This window comes from Bactrocera tryoni, chromosome 3 (genome assembly GCF_016617805.1).
Source record: "Bactrocera tryoni isolate S06 chromosome 3, CSIRO_BtryS06_freeze2, whole genome shotgun sequence".
NCBI lineage: Eukaryota > Metazoa > Arthropoda > Insecta > Diptera > Tephritidae > Bactrocera > Bactrocera tryoni.
In genome coordinates this window covers 57,739,291-57,757,429 of record NC_052501.1, presented here as the reverse complement: position 1 = coordinate 57,757,429, position 18,139 = coordinate 57,739,291, and the positions used below count along the sequence as shown (strand labels likewise).

The 18,139-nt window shown below is 37.8% G+C and overlaps 1 protein-coding gene across 1 annotated transcript in view; it reads right to left on the bottom strand.

Moving 5' to 3' along the window:
- The window catches only part of LOC120770914 (beta-glucuronidase), a 70,909-nt gene extending 54,710 nt beyond the window's left edge, over positions 1 to 16,199 (bottom strand). The window contains exon 1 of the mRNA XM_040098604.1: positions 15,675 to 16,199. Coding sequence (XP_039954538.1) covers positions 15,675 to 15,717 — 43 coding nt within the window. The 5' untranslated portion in view covers positions 15,718 to 16,199. The remainder of the gene's footprint in view (positions 1 to 15,674) is intronic.
- Positions 16,200 to 18,139: the final 1,940 nt, after the last annotated feature.

Below are 18,139 nucleotides of genomic sequence, written 5' to 3'. Positions count from 1 at the left end.
TGGATGTCCACCTCGTCGGACTCCTCATATGCGCTAAGACGTTGCAACAACGGATCTCGCGTGCCAGTTGTCGCTAATTTCCTTTCCCGTAGCAACCTCTTTAGTTGTTCCACCTTCAGATCACTGATCTTCACCATCGTATCGTTTTTTACGTATCGTGTATATATATCTGCCGGTGCCTATAGCCCTTCACCAACGCACATACATATACTTACTATGTTTGTAGACGTGTATGGGTTTATCATCCCACTTCTGAACTGTAGAGAAACACCGAACTCGTGTGCACAGTCAAACACTTATATATAATAATACAAAACTTTATTGTGAATATAAGAAAAATGTTACACTTATTCAACTTTACTGGGTGTTCTCAAATATTTCGTTTATGTTGCTCACTCGCTGACGGTTGCTCGTTGACTGTGTCTTTGGTTGCTGCCACTTGCTTTATTTTATTTGACACTTGATGGGCAACAGAGTTGCCATCGCTTACAAGTGTATGAGGTTCAGGTCCAAGGTATAGACCACTTTCATTCTAATTCAGCGCTAATTACGCATTGTGACCAATCTGCACGGTTTAAATACAGGCGGAAAGACGGAAATCATTATGTGGGGTGTATTGACTGCAGAGAAAGGGCTGCATTCATTTTGACATTGCTCGAGAACATAATTTAAGAAATATTTACATATATAAAAAATAAATCTAATATATAAAATTCTCGTGTCCCGGTGTACGTTATTGAACTCCTCTGAAACCGCTCGACCGATTTTCGTGAATCTTAGCGTGCATATCGGCTAGGGTGGAGAATCGGTCAACATCTATTTTTCATCCTCCTAAATGTTAAAGGGAAATTGGAAATTGGAAAATTCCCAAAAAGTAACATTTTTCCATAAAAATTTTAAATTTTTGTTTGTTTTGTTTTTCAAAATTTTTGTTTGTCAAATATTTGAATCACTCAATTTCAGTCGCACGCTTTTTTTATTTTGGCTGTTCAAAAGGAAATTATTGAAAATTATTCAGTGAAAACGTTATGTTTCACATAAAGTTATCAATTACAGATTGAAATTTCTTACGAAGCCACGAAGAGGTCGCGCTAATATCGGTCGGCGTTCCGTTTGCCATCAACGTATGGCAGCCCAAGACACATGAACGACTCTACTCCCAGGAATTATGGAACGAGGTCAATCAGGAAGCGATCGTCACGATGTCACAGCACGACTTTTCAAACAACAGCAGCGATGTTTGATGGACTTTATCTTGAAGCAACATATGGTACATATGTTTGTATATATGGTGCTGTTAGATGCTGGATGTATTCTGTTGAGTAGCAAAGAAAAGTTATCCGCACGCACACATTCTTCTTTGGATGGTGGTTACACCAGATCAAACTGATGAACTCATTTCTGCGGAAATTCCTGATGCAGAGAAAGATACAGTACCAAATGATGAAAACCAATATGGTTCATGGACCTTGCGGAAGCGCTTTGTAGGGTATTTACTTTTGCAATTCATGAACGTTTTCCGACTGTTGTGCGTCTCGCAGTTAATTTGGAGAGTGTATTTCAACCCAGAGAATACAGTACAGCCAGTGGAAACACCGCCAGCAACAAAATTAACATTGACGAGTTTTTTCGCAACTTTCGTCAGTGACCCGTTTGCGAGAACCTTTCTCTATTCGGAAATACCTTGAATGCATCGTCAAAGAAATAGTTGCGCAGAAAGCAATTCCGCAATTCCAACCAGTAGATTAACATCCAGGTGTTTTATCAACTAATTTACATAATCCACCCGATAAACGACGATTGTTTCTACTTTAGGTTGCTATTGATTAATGTACGCGGTTCAACTTTATTTGAGTCATTGCGTACTGTGAATGGTACGGTGTGTGCAAATTTTGGAGAAGTAAGCCAGCAATTACAATTTCTGGAACATGTTAATCACTGGAATGAAAATGAAGTACGCACACTTTTCGCTATAAACATTTAGACAAATCAGCCTTCAAATCCGCGTCTAAAAATTGGAAATGGATCAATTTCGGTGGTTCGATATTAACTCCCTCTCTCGTTTATTAATTCACGAAAGATGAACTCATCACGAATGTTCGGACATTGGCCAAATTATCGTAAGTATGATTCCTTTAGTGCACGCGCAATGTTAGCTGCCAAAAATACCGATGTTGTTGACTTAAACTGGAAGATTTAAAGTCAAATTCCTGGAGACTTGCGCTCATACAAATCGATCGATCGTCTTGACAATGAGACGAAGCCGCGAATTATCAAGTCGAATTTCTAAGTGCTTTGGAGAGGCTTGGTATGACACCGCATTATTTGCGTCTCAAAGTTGGATCTGTCGTTATTATGTTTCGCAATCTTCAAGCACCGAAACTGTGTAATGCAACCCGACTGATTGTAACGTAGCATCTTATAGAATAGGGCAGAATGCTTGACTCTACGAATTCCTCTGAGCTCCAACGATTTGCCTTTTCAATTCAAAGAGTTCTGCAATTTTCCATATCAGTTCCAACGCATTCCGTTTCAAGTGCAAATTGCATTTGAGATGAGAATCAATAGGACACAAGGATAGTCGCTAGAAGTGGGTGGCATAAATTTGGAAATGCTATGTTTTTAACAAGGACGGATATACGTGGCGTGCTCACGAGTTGGAAAACCATCTGCTCTGTAGATTTACGCACCGAAACAGAAACCAAAAAATATTGTTTATCAATCTTAATAATATTTAGAATAATCGAAAATAAAAGATTTTCAACACAATATAAATTCAACTTTCTTTTCATTTCAAAACACATAATTTCAGGCAGGACAACGGCTGTCGGGTCAGCTAGTAAATATATACGAATTACGCAGGAATTCGATTTACCAAGATTTCCATTTATCGAGGCGCAATAAAGAAAAACTCGTAAAAGCGTGGATTTAATTTTACACGCACTTACTAAAAAAAAAATAATAGCACTGGTCAACAAATTTGTAATTTTTTTTTTCACATGAAAATTTATATCAAATTTTGAATATACTAGGGCCACCAAATAATAATATATCAATAAAAAGAAGTACACACCATGTTTTATTGTGATATCAAAACATATATTTTCGTAAAAAGTGCAAAATTCAGCCACATTTACAGAATTATTTCCTAATATCTAATAGATACTTATGATTTTCTTGAATATTTGGCTTCCGGTAGGTCCCTTTTAAGTCTCCAAGAATAGTCTGCTAGCACTCCATTTCCCTTGATAACGTTTCTCCATTAAGGAAATGTCTTGATGGAACCTCTCAGTAAGATTTTATTTCATCGTCACGACGTCGAAAATAAGAAATCTTTGTACCACGAGAAAGTGAATTCCAGTCGTTTAATCTAGACCCCAAACTCCCAGCCTGTTTTTGAGACAAATTTAAATCACGTACTAAATCGTTTAAATCCCGTTGTGTCAATAAGTGCGGTTCTTTTGAAGTTGAATGTTCATAACTTGAGTCACTATCTTCAGATACCGTATTTTGCTGACTGAGAACAAATTCCGGACTAGAATTCTCACTTTTTGATCGATTTGGAGGCATCGGCACAGGCAGTTCGGCACTACGTAGGATGAGTCTCTTGACCGAAGACAAGTTTGGATACTGGATAGTGTGTTTGGATTTGGTAGTAATACTTTTTGTTTGAGTCAAACAAAAATAACAATCACTTACATGACCCTTTGGTTCCGTCCAAATCATTGGTATAGCAAATGACAAATGTCTAGGTTCTTGTTTAGCCCAACCTAAAAGGAGCCTCACACACGTTACACAACATTTATGTGGAACCCAGGATTTGTCTTGATTCCTCACAGGAAAACCAAAATAGTCTAAATAGCACTGTTCAATTAGTGATGTGAAATTTCGACGCTGAGATATAAAAATTAATACTCTACCACATAACAAAAATTGCCCGGGTTGTTCAAACACTTTCGTGGCATATTTATGATCTAACTAATGTAAATAAAATGTAATTTAGCAAACACAATAGTTACACAGTCGACTAAATGCAGTTATGTAAACAAAGCAACGTAGATGAGGTCAGAAATGAATATGTAGTTGTCACAAGAAAACTGGATGTGATAGAAACTAAACTGTTATATATTTTTAATGAGGGTACACCAACATAAATAAAAATCATAACAAAGTTCATGTGACAAAAACAGTGTTTACCAGTGTAAATAAAAAAAACTCCGGTTCAGAAGGAACCAGGGAATCAGTGCATTTTTCACGAAAATCAGGAAATTTTTACGAACATCAGTTAATCATTGCCGAAGGTCAAAATCAGGGAATTCCCTGACAAATCAGGGAATAGGGTAACCTTATATATTATACATCATGTTTACATTTCTAACGAAACTGCTTCTAATATGTCGTTACTTGTCAACATAGCAAACGTCCTTAAAATATCGAAATTTAGAGAGTTTTCAGAAATAGTTGCCCAAAGATGTTCAATGGGCTATCCTCCAATTAATCAACATTTAATATTTTACTGAAACCGCAAGCACGGAAGCAGTTTTGCATGCTCAATGTGCTAATCTTTTTCCACGCAATTTATATAGTTGTTAATATTGTGCAATTAAACTTTTTTGTTATCAATGCTGTTAATAACCATTTCCTTGTGGTATAATGATTTAAAACCCTTGGTAATATCCATGTCAAGGGGTTGCAGTGTTGGTGTCAAAACTCATTTTTCAGATGGCTAAGATGAGAGTAAATATTATGCGCCGTACAATTGTCTATGAATAACAGAACGGAATAACACGGAATCATTTATGTAGATAGTACTTGCAGTCATTCGTTAAATTTTGTTGTTGTTTCGGCTGAACAAGGTTTACAAAAGACGTTTTCTTCAGTTCAGTTGATTGCCCATCAACATCGTGTGACCGTTAGATCTCGCCAGTTACCATTCAGGATGCTCGAACGAGTCATAGAAAATTGGACTTAATGGATGGACCATCTGAGACGTAGCCGCGACAAACATTTTAAGGAGATAATCTTCCATTTTTCTTCCATATAAATGCCAAAGAAAAATTTTCTAATGATAATAAACATTCCCCATTAAATTTGAAGTTTTTACCTTTTGTTTTCTTTAAAAAAGTAGGGAACCTCGAATTGGATCATCCGTTATGTCGATAATTTTTTTAAAGCACCTTGGTTTTGCGGACCCCCGTTTAGCAGATGCTTATCGGTGCCATCACAGTAAACAATAGGAGACTTTTAATCTTTCAGGCGATAGGTTCGATCTGGCAAACACTTGCAAAAGTGCGATAAATTTTATATTAGATATAGTGGCTAAAGGAAGCATTGGCTCAATTCAACCGGTCGAGCAGGTTTCGAGACATGTGATTTCACCTAAATGATGGCGATGCCCGCCCACTGTCCAATTTTGATTTCTACAGATGCGTTATAGAGCTCTCTCATACTGTCGGTAAAGGTTCTTATAGGATTAATCTTGAAATAATTTTGTTTGAGATTTTAATCCACGGATGCCCTTTGCTACTGCGATCCTCTGTGCCAAGTAACAGTTCTATATCTTAATTTAGTGCTTAGTTATAGCACTTTATAGGTGTCCTTTAATAGCGTTTTGTAGATCGTTATTACTTTTTTGCCAAGGAACATATATACCAAGATTCATATCTCAATTTTTACTCAAGTTACAGCTTGCACGGAAAGGCGGACTGACGGGCACACGGATTTGAATTCCCTATATGGATTATTTATATCTAGGTCTATCTCAATAAGTTTTGGATGATACATAAAACTGATAGGTGAACAAAACTACTCCACTCTGTAACAAATTATTTACATTTTAATTCTTTGTTTTTGCTTCCATATATTTTTTTGTTTAATTCGGTGGTGGCTCCGTTTAATGGCTTTTTTAAGTTCTTTTCAAAGTTTACTGAGCCGTATGACTGGAAAAAACGAAAAAATAATAAAATTTATTAAAAACACTTTTCTTTAGCGTTTACGTTCATTTACCTCGCAAAATGTCTTCACTGATTGAGAGTTTATCTGAGGCTTGTTTCTCTCCTCTTCCATTCTAATTAAAGGACTCGAGGAGCATACGAATATGTTTTTGAAAGCGGTCTTAATAAGTTATCTACGAAATAAAAATATGTAAGAACATAATCGCATAAGCGGTGTCTACGCCAATTAAGAAGAAGAAGTACATATTAGTAATTTATAAGATATTGATAAAATTAATAATGTTTTTACCATAGCCTGCGTGAATTTGAGTAAAGTTTGTCTTCCACCTCCAGATATCTCTCAACCATTTGAATAGGTTACTACCTTATCGAGAATGTCATCTTTAGTCTCATAATCGGGCACACCCATCGTTCTTCTTCTTATTAATTGGCGTAGACACCGCTTACGCGATTATTGCCGAGTTAACAACAGCGCGCCAGTCGTTTCTTCTTTTCGCTACGTGGCGCCAATTGGATATTCCAAGCGTAGCCAGGTCCTTGGTCCTTCCAACGGAGTGGAGGACTTCCTCTTCCTCTGCTTCCCCTGGCAGGTACGGCGTCGAATACTTTCAGAGCTGGAGTGTTTTCGTCCGTTCGGACAACATGACCTAGCCAGCGTAGCCGCTGTCTTTTAATTCGCTGAACTATGTCAATGTCGTCATATACCTCATACTGCTCATCGTTCCATCGAATGCGATATTCGCCGTGGCCAACGCGCAAAGGACAGTAAATCTTTCGCAGAACCTTTCTCTCGAAAACTTGCAACGTCAACTCATCAGTTGTTGTGATCGTCCAAGCCTCTGCACCATACAGCAGAACGGGAATTATGAGCGACTTATAGAGTTTGGTTTTTGTTCGTCGAGGGAGGACTTTGCTTCTCAATTGCCTACTCAGTCCGAAGTAGCACCTGTTGGCAAGAGTTTTCCTGCGTTGGATTTCCAGGCTGACATTGTTGATACTTACGGAGCCGCTGTATGTTGGGAAACAGCCACGACAGTATTGGGGCGTCAAAAGCTCCTCTCAATACAATGTTTTATTATGTCTGCTTGCTTGCCTGTATGTCGCACCGTCTTAACGGATGCAATGCAGGTGCTATTAGGAGCTCCCCCGCTTGATATGATTGTTATACAGCGAGCTGTTGTATTCAGGCTAAGGAGGGGTTTGAGGGTGTCATTGCTCCAGAATGATTGGATTTCTGACAATGATGCAGAGAAGGTGGGATATCTAGGAAGCAAGAGGCTTCTAGATGAAATAGTTACAAATAAGTCGCAAAACTGTTGGAACAATAGCAGTAACAGTCGAGTAACTTATCAATACATCCAGGATGTCAGGTTTGTGGAAGGAAACCCTGACTTCAGATTCTGTCTGAATCGCCCAAATGTGTGTGTGGAGCACAATGTACTCAGATATCCGGAGTTTTAGGGGAATGGGGATCAGTTATGTAAATTGATGGCTAGACGTGAGCGGTGTGATCTCCACTGGCTGGAATGCCGAACTGCTGGGGACGTTTGAAAGGTTTGCGCGTGAGTTATTAAGGCGGCGAAGACAATTAGCTGAAACGTTAGGTTAGGTTAGGTTAGGTAAGGGGGATTGTGGGTGCATGGGATGGGAGTATGGGTTCTAACCCCTGGTTACCAGTCCAGAGCAGTATGGAAGCTTAACTGGTAGTAGTTTCAGATACGAAGTCTGACCGGAGACTTAATTCTGGTACCACGGGGAGCAGGAGCCCTTGGAGTTCGCTCCAACCTGCTCATGCGGACTGGCCCCTCGGGGAGTATCGTAGTGGTTGTGGTTTATACCCAAATGCGGGCAGAGTGTTTGATCACTCAATGTGGAGTTGCATTGCAACCGGGTGCCGGACCCAAAGTACGGCAGAGGTTTTAGATTGGCCTCGAACCTTACCAAGGTGGTTAGTGTGCCCATTCCACTCTGCCAATTGGTACTGAAAATGCTTGGTATTTTCAGGGCGCTGATCAACGCATTTCCTTTGCTTCCTTATCCAGTCTGGAGAAAGCAGAACTAACGGCGCGGCTGTTGAGGTCGAACAATATCATCGGCATACGCCAGCAGTTGTACACTCTTATAAAAGATTGTACCTGTTCGATTAAGTTCTGCAGCTCGAATTATTTTCTCCAGCAACAGGTTGAATAAGTCGCACGATAGGGAGTCGCCTTGTCTGAAACCTCGTTTGGTATCGAACGGCTCGGAGAGTTCCTTCTCGATCCTGACGGAGCTTTTGGTAATCCTCAACGTCAGTTTACACAGCCGTATTAGTTTTGCGGGGATACCAAATTTAGACATCGCGGCATAGAGGCAGCTCATTTTCGCGCTGTCGAAAGCAGCTTTGAAATCGACGAAGAGGTGGTGTGTGTCGAATCTCCTTTCATGGGTCGTTTTCAAGTTTCGCGCATGGTGAATATCTTGTCGGTTGATGCTTATCCCACGGTAGTTGGCGTAGATTGTGGGGTCTCCCTTTTTGTGGATTGGGCAGAGCACACTTAAGTTCCAATCGTTGGACATGCTTTCGTCCGACCATATTTTGCAAAGAAGCAAAATCCTTATCAGTTCTTCGCCAACGTGTTTGAATAGCTTGGCCGGTAATCCATCGGCTGCCGCTGCTTTGTTGTTCTTCAGGCGGGTATTTGCTTTTTCATGGTCGGGCAATGGAACGTCTGCTCCATCGTCATCGATTGGGGAATCGAGTTCTCCTGGCGTTGTGCGTTCACTGCCATTCAGCAGGCTGGAAAAGTGTTCCCTCCATAATTTAAGTATGCTCTGGGCATCGGTCACTAGATCACCTTTGGTGGTTCTACACTGGTAAGCTCCGGTCTTGAAATCTTCAGTTAGCCGCCGCATCTTTTCGTAGAATTTCGAGCATTACCCCTGTCGGCCAGCTTATCAAGCTCTTCATACTCACGCATTTCGGCCTCATTCTTTTTCTGTCTGCAAAAGCGTCTCGGTTCCATCTTTCACTCTCAGTATCTATCCCATCCCGTACGTATTGTTGTCGATCGTAACGTTGCGAGGTAGGCAGCCTGTTTTCTCTCCGCTGCAGCACGACACTCCTCGTCGTACCAGCTGTTCTTTTGCATTTTTCGAAATGCCGTCCCACAGTTCCCTTATACCTAGTTGTTGACGAGTGCTCTCAGAGAGCAGCAGTGCAAGTCGAGTAGAAAATCGTTCGGCTATCGGTTGTGATTGCAGCTTCTCGACGTCGAACCTTCCTTGTGTTTGTTGGCGTGCGTTTTTTGCTGCACAGAGGCTTCTGTGAATCTTGTCTGCAACAAGATAGTGGTCCGAGTCGATGTTAGGACCTCGGAGCGTACGCACATCCAAAACACTGGAGACGTGTCTTCCGTCTATCACAACATGATCGATCTGGTTGGTGGCTTTTCGATCCGGAGATAGCAGGGTAGCTTGATGAAGCGCTCATAGAAGGCATCTTTGGTCACATCGTCCTTCTCTTCCGTCGGAGCGTGGGCGCAATTCAGCGACAAGTTGAAGAACTTCTCTTTGATGCGGATTGTGGCTCTGAGTGAATGACAGTACACGGCGACGGATTCTCTCTCCCACCACGAATCCCACACCGAACTTGCGCTCTTTTATATGGCCACTGTAGTAAATGCCATAAGGCTCGCTTCAGTCCTTGTCCCGTCCAATGCATTTCGTGGACTGCGGTGATGTCATTTTCACGATGATATCAACCAGCTGGACAGCGGCACCTTCCCAATTAAGCGACCGGACATTCCCGGTACATGTCCTCAAATCGTAATCCTTATTTCGTTTGCCATGGTCGTTATCAAAAGGGGGGTCACTCATCCGAGGCTTGTTGCTTCTTTTCATTGGGGGTGTTTTTTTTACGTGGCGGGTCCCAAACCCAGCGCACAACCCTATGTAGGGGATGTTTGGCCTTCTCACTTTAGCTCGCCTTCAAACGGATGTTCTTAGGCTACCCAGTGGATACTTGGTCAAAGACCGGAAGTCGTGAGCTGCTTGAGCCGTATGTAACAGAATCGTTTCTGGCCACTCCCAAGTGAATGGCGATCAGAGAACTTTCCTCACTTACGTGAACTTCTACACATGACCCCATCCTCCAAGCGATCGATCAGTCTTTTTAATATGCACCTTGCATCTCTAACATGAGAATTTCGAAATAGCATTTCCGATTAATCTTTAGACTGTTCAAATAAAAATACACTTTTATATTTATAATTGTACTATCTGACCCCGCAGGCGTTATCATGCGGGAAATTATGCAAAACACATACATAATATGAAAAGAAAGTTGAAATTATATTGTGTTGAAAATCATTTACTTTCAATTTTTCTAGATTTTTATTAATGTAGCGCAGCTTGATAACCAACATTTTTTGGTTTCTGTTCCGGTACGTAAATGTACAGAGAAGATGGCTTTCCAACTTCTTAACACGCCACATATATCTGGCTGTGTGAAAAACATAGCATTTCCTGATTTATGCCACACTCTTCTAGCGACTATCCTTGTGCCCTTTTGATTGCCATCGCAAATGCAATTTTCCCTAGAAACTGAATACGTTTGAACTGAAATGGCAAATCGTTGGTACTCAAAGAAATTCGTAAAATCAAACGTTCTGCCCCCTTGTGTTCGATAGCTGCGTCACAATCGGTCGGGTTCCATTATACAGTTTCGGTGCATGAAGATTGCGAAACATAATAACGACAGATCCAACTTTGAGACTCAAATGATGCGACAAGCTTCTTCAAAGAACTTAGAAATTCCACTGGATGGGCAATCGATCGATTTGTATGAGCGCAAACCTCCCGGAATTTGACTTTGAATCTTCCAGTTTAATTAATTCACTCAAGTAATCGTAGTTGGCCAATGTTGAAGTGAATTGACAAAAGGCAGGTAGAATTGATATCAAACCACTGGATGTATCAACCGAAATTTTCCCATTTCCAACTCTTAGCGATTACGATGTAAAATGTTTTCGGCAATGTCATTTTTCTTCGTATCCTATAATCGACCCGGATTATTAGGCTGATATGTCGAAAAGATCATCGCGAAAAGTGCGCGAACTTCAGTGGCATGCGAGGTAGCTATCGCATCGTCCATCGTTTGATTTCAGTGTTTGCAAACGTATTGATCGATTTCACCAAACTGTAATACTCGACATTGATATGAGTTTTGAATGTGAATTAGACAATAATGGCGAATATGGTACGATCCATGTGTTGTCAACTTCTATATTCACTATTCTAAATTGAATGCTGAATGTCGTCTGATGAGCGACGCCGATACAGTGGGATATCCATCATTTCCAGTTTAGGTTTCCGAAAGAAAACCACGCCTATAGTGCTTCGTGCATTTATTGTTAGACATACAAACCGAAGTGGGATTGTGGTGTCCGCAAGGTCCATGAACCATATCGGTTTTCAACACTTCGTAAAACTCTGGATCTATCTCAGGATCAGGAATTTCCGCAGAAATGATTTCATCAATTTGATCAGGTGTAACCACCATCGAAAGAAAATGTGTGCGTGCGGCAAACCTCTTTTTTGCCACTCAACAGAGTACATCCAGCATCTAACAGCACCATATATACGTTGCTTCAAGATAAAGTCCATCAAACATCGTAGCTGTTGTTTGAAAAGTCGTGCTGTGACATCGTGACGATCGCTTGCTAATTAACCGCGATCCATAATTCCGCACGTATGTCATCGCATTCTGCGAGTACTTGTGCATGTGCTTTGAGCTGCAAATATATGTTGATGGTAGGGTTAACGCCGACCGATATTAGGGCGACCTCTTCGTGGCATTGTAACAAATTGCAATCTGTAATTGATCACTTTGTATGAAACACACATAAAGTTTTTACAGAATAAGTTTCAATAATTTACCTTTTGAATAGGCGAAATAAAGAAAACAAACGACTGAAATTGAACGATTCAAATAATTTACAAATTAACTAAATACGACAGAGTCATTAAGTTGTACAACCGCGATGGTATGAGAGGGCTCTATCGAAGCCGGTGTGAAAATTTGGCGATAGGCGTGACACCGCCCACTTTTTGGTGAAATGCCATATCTTGGGACGCCACCAACTATTTCGACAAAATTTAGTACGTGGCATCCTTCTTACATTCTTATTCTACTTTCCATATAGCACATTTTTAAATTTAACTTGATTCGCTCAGTTTTCACAAATTAAGAAACAATTAATATAACGGGATAAAACTCTGCACGAATAATTTCTTTAGTATGTGCCACCTTATGGCTAAAAATTGTTTAAGTATAATAAAAACCGCTCAAGCCCTGGTACCGAATATTTAGAATCTGGTACCCATAGTTGACTTTTGATCCAAAATGTCGGTCAATGTGTGATAAACATACATGTATGTAACAGAAATTAAGGGATAATCCTTCTCTTATAATAGCATGTCTGTATGTCAAAAATTGGTCGAATCGGACCAAATCTTCCATTAGCCCCCATATACCTAAGAGAACATTTCTCGAACTTCTGGTTTACTTTATACCGCATATATCAGCCTATATCTGAGTTATCCCAATGAAAATAAGAGAGCATGATTTATTTATAACAGTGTATCTTTGTGTCTAAAATATATAAATTTGAGTTTTAAATTTGAGAATTTTAAAGTATTTCCCTGGTTTTGATTCCTGAAAGTTGCAAGAGTATAAAATGTTCGGTTGCACCCGAACTTAACCCTTCCTTACTTTTTAAGGTATTATTTCATTTCACATTTTTACTTTCAATCATCAGCACCAATTATTATTTATATATGGCTTTGTCAATAAAACTTTGGTCGATTTGGGGCAGTTTTCCCCAACATTTTCATCAGCTTAAAGTAAATTAAAACCAATGTCCATTTCAATAATTTTTCGAATTTCTACAACCAATAAATGAATTAAATAATTTTAATTTTTGGTTTAAAAATGTTCAACTGTTTAATTATCTATCAAATATTAAACTGAAATGGTTTCTTTCTCACAAAACTTTTAGCCTGCATGATATATTTTTAGATTACATAATTAAAAATTAGTTTAACAATTAGGGACAGTTATAGCCGGTTAAATCTTATCACATAATTATATTCGTTCGCCTATTCGTTCTGCAACGGGACCAGTTAAGAAATAATTGGTAACTTTTTACATAAGCCAAATATTTGAGTACTGTAGAAAAGAATACATTTAAATAACTTGTATGTAGTTATTCCGTGGATAACGCCGTTCTTCATCTAACCGAGGTGGTATATGAAAATTTATCTAAGTATATTCCTTAATGTACATATAATACGGCACGATTCCGATTAATTTGGCGGGGAGGTAAAAAAAACGAGTTTCTGTATAAATGGGATATGTGCGGATAGGGGAGCTTCTCCAGAGGAGGAATATGCAAAAATAGTGTAAAATAACTTACATTTTTTAAAATATTCCCGATTAAAATTTCACAAATTTGCACTAATAACACATGGTATTCCTCTATGTTTCACTAAATTTTTTCATGTTTTTCACTCTGTATGTTTAAATATACACTCTAAACATTGAAATAAGTTCACATTTCACTTTTATTTTGTAATATTTTACCTAAATTTATTAATTTAAAAATCACTTAGCACACTCATCGTTGCAAGGGTTAGATTATTTACAATTATGAGGAAAACGAGCGTTGCCACATCTTAAACACCAATTAAGTAGAATTTTTAACGATTTTTCTTTGCTTTTTTTTTGCGTGATTCTTTTTTCTATATTAACTATAATAAAAAATACTTTCCAACATTTTTCAAGTTATAATTGAGTTGTGAACACTTTTTCCATATACATATATATGTATAGTATATGTATAATATGTGATTTATATTTAATATACACAAATAAGTAAAAATCGAAGATAATATTGTAAAATTTATATCATATCGGGGTGACTGAAGTACTTTCGCGTAGTACTCCTTTCTGCGTTGGCGTTAAATTTGGGTTATCATGCACTCATATTAAAATAAAATTTGAGTTTTCGTTATAAAATTGGTTTAATATTGGTATGATTATTATGATACGTTGTTTTGTGTTTTAGGTGACAATATACATACATATATAATATTATTATATAATATTGCTATATAATATTATTATATAATATTATTATACATATAATATTATAATATAATGTTACTTATTTGTTTATTAAATTAAAAAAAAAAACAAGTAAGGAAGGGCTAAGTTCGGGTGTCACCGAACATTTTATACTCTCGCATGATAAAGTGATAATCGAGATTTCATTATACGTCATTTATATATTTTTCAAATACCGTATTTTTGTAAAGTTTTATTCCGCTATCATCATTGGTTCCTAATGTATACATATATTATACAGAGAAGGCATCAGATGGAATTCGAAATAGCGTTATATTGGAAGAAGGCGTGGTTGTGAACCGATTTCACCCATATTTCGTACATGTCATCAGAGTGTTAAGAAAATATTATATACCGAATTTCATTGAAATCGCTTGAGTAGTTTCTGAGATATGGTTTTTGGTCCATAAGTGGGCGAGGCCACGCCCATTTTCAATTTTTAAAAAAAGCCTGGGTGCAGCTTTCTTCTGCCATTTCTTCTGTAAAATTTAGTGTTTCTGACGTTTTTTGTTAGTCGGTTAACGCACTTTTAGTGATTTTCAACATAACCTTTGTATGGGAGGTGGGCGTGGTTATTATCCGATTTCTTCCATTTTTGAACTGTATATAGAAAAGACTGAAGAAAACGACTCTGTAGAGTTTGGTTGACATAGCTATAGTAGTTTCCGAGATATGTACAAAAAACTTAGTAGGGGGCTGGGCCACGCCCACTTTTCCAAAAAAAATTACGTTACATATGCCCCTCCCTAATGCGATCCTTTGTGCAAAATTTCACTTTAATATCTTTATTTATGGCTTAGTTATGACACTTTATAGGTTTTCGGTTTCCGCCATTTTGTGGGCGTGGCAGTGTGCCGATTTTTCCCATCTTCGAACTTAACCTTCTTATGGAGCCAAGGAATACGTGTACCAAGTTTCATCATGATATCTGAATTTTTACTCAAGTTACAGCTTGCACGGACGGACGGACAGACGGACGGACAGACGGACGGACGGACAGACAGACATCCGGATTTCGACTCTACTCGTCACCCTGATGACTTTGGTATATATAACCCTATATCTGACTCTTTTAGTTTTAGGACTTACAAACAACCGTTATGTGAACAAAACTATAATACTCTCCTTAGAAACATTGTTGCGAGAGTATAAAAACCTAATAATACCCATATGCATCAATAGAGGAATTTCAGCGAATTGCCTTGTTATCTTATGGCAGCGCTCCATTTCGTCGTAATTGTTAGCACATAAATATTGTTTATTACGAGTGAAAAATGTAATCTTTAAAATAAAGATTTCTTAGGTAAAAAAAACATGCAAAAAGTGTAAAATATGAATTTACTTAAATGTTTATAGTTTAATTTAATTAATTTGAAGTGAAAAATGTGCGTAGTGTGTAAAACGTGGTGAAATAGCTTTTTGAAATGTTCGAATTTTGGGAATTTTCGAGCTTTAAAGTCGAATATCTCGAAAACTAAGCGTTTGCGGTACCTTCAGATCGCGGCGCCAAAGAAATCGGAAGTGTGCCTATAATACATTACAATACTACTTACCAGACAACAAAAGGACAACTTTCCATCGGTATTTCAAAAACATTTATGAAGGTTATATACTTATTTATGATTTAATTCGCGCCTTTGAATAAAGTGACATATTCACAACCTCACACTTTCCATTTCTAGCAGAATACAGACGTATTTTATTCGTAAGTGCATAGTATGTTGAAAACAAACCACAATTCATTATATTCATATACATATTATATTACATGTTATATACTCCTTTGGCAAATGCCATCACCACTAACACACATAAAAGGAACTCGCGTGGAAAGTATAGGGTCGACTCCATAACTGCATATTGCGACTTAGTTTATTTTTACGGGTGTCCTGTTTTCCTTTCACCCAGAAGTGGCATGGATTCGTTGCCTAATTTGTTTTTTAGTATGTTGTAAATCAGTTTAAGCAAAAATCAAACACATAAAATATGTATTTGTGAAAAATACAAAGTGAACGACGAACGAATAAGAATTCGTCAAATACAGCGAGTTACTCCGTGTCGTGTATGTACGCTTACAAAACTCGGGCACAACTGAGCGCTGTCCGCCTGAATAAAAGCGTCACCCATTGCCGTATCCTCGCTGAAAACACGGTTGGTTGAATGACTCATTATTAAAAAAAAATCGAATGTAATTTTTACACTCTTGCAACACGTTGGTACAGAGTATAATAATAGAGTTACATAGAGGGTTATATATACATACATATAGTATATACTTATGTATAAATGATCAGGATGACAAGACGAGACGTCCGTCTGTCAGTGCAAATAATTATTTGAGTAAAAATAAAGATATCTTAAAGAAACTTTTGTTGCAAAAAGTGGAGGATGAGTTTCTAGATGGGAGTAATCGGACCACTGCTATGCTTACAAAACGTCATTAAACTAAGAAAAACATTGAAGCGATAATAATTAACTTCGCCCAAGATAAATCACTTGAAAATCTCTTTTTAACATTGTAATGGATGTAATTGGATGATAACTCCGCCCACTCCTATATAATCGATCTGTTAAAAACTACTAAAAGACCAATAAGTCAATAAATAAATGTGTCATAAACAAAATATATGTAACTTTTTTATCGAAAATATATATCAAACTGTGATATATGTTATACTTACTCAAAGATAATACTTAGCTAATAATAATATGCACGTGTTCCAATAATGGGTTGAATTGTATCAATAATTCCCTTACTCCCGATATATTCAATAGAAAAATTTGCGAGCTTTCGGCTAAATTTATACTGCATATATTGGCCAATATGCGAGTTATGTTATTGAAATCGAGCATGATTTTCTAATAACGATGCGTCTTTTACCCAAAATTAAGAGAATTGGGCTTTTAAGTCATCCAGTTGTCATTATTCCGCATATAGTGTTGATGGTATGTGAGGAGATAAAAGTGGTTCAATACTATCCCTATCTCCCATATTCCTACAATAAGATTTTCGATCTTCCGGTTGGCTTTATATTGTATTTATCGGTCAATACGCAAAGTAACAAAATTAATAGAATAATAATAAACTAGGTGAGTACAATATCTTCAGTGTAAACTAATAATATTTAAAATGTTGAATGTGGTATTTTTTTTTTTTTTTGCTAACACCTACATATGCATAGGTATTTCGCCGGTTTTGATCCTTGCAAGTTGCTTGAGTATAAAATGTTCGGTGACACCCAAAGTACATCTTCCTTATTTGTTTGTTTTTGTTGTTGTTGTGGAAGTAGTACTCAGTGTATTTTCATTGTTACTCAATGCTCTCTCGGCTTGACAACATTTCGGCTTTTATGTTTATAAGTTCGCGATTACATGAGGCAAATTTAGTTGCTAATTCTCGGGCGATTCTCTTTTGCTGTCGTCCATTACCTTCACACGAGCAACTTGTGTTGCGCAACTCTGCTCGAGTTTTTTTCTCATTTTCTTTCACTTTACTTTAACCCATTGTCGTTTCTTTTTCCTTATAGGTATTTGGGCCACTCTATCACATATATTAATCACCTCTGTCAATTAAGAAATACATTTTATTTATTAAAACAAAGATATATCACCTTTTTACTATCGTCTGAATCAATTTGTATGGCTTCCTCCATACATTTCACAATATCTTTAATTAATTCGATTTTTTCATCATACTCCATTTTCTAAAATATTTATATTATATTATGTATATTTGTATACATATTAGCAAATTAATTACCAAAAGATGAAATTAAATTTTTTATATATATTCAAAATATTAATTTCAAAAAAAGATACGCAAATGCAACTATGTACTACGAAAGAAAGAACACGAATGCCGAAAAACGTCGCAGCAACCTGTTACGAATAAGAACACAAAGCGAGTTGCTGAGCACTGGAAACTCGGCGCGATTCCCCTCTCCTCGTCGCCCCCTCGCCATTAAACCAAGAGTTGCCGCAACAAAAGTTGCCTCGTGTAATTGGGCTCTAAAGAAAG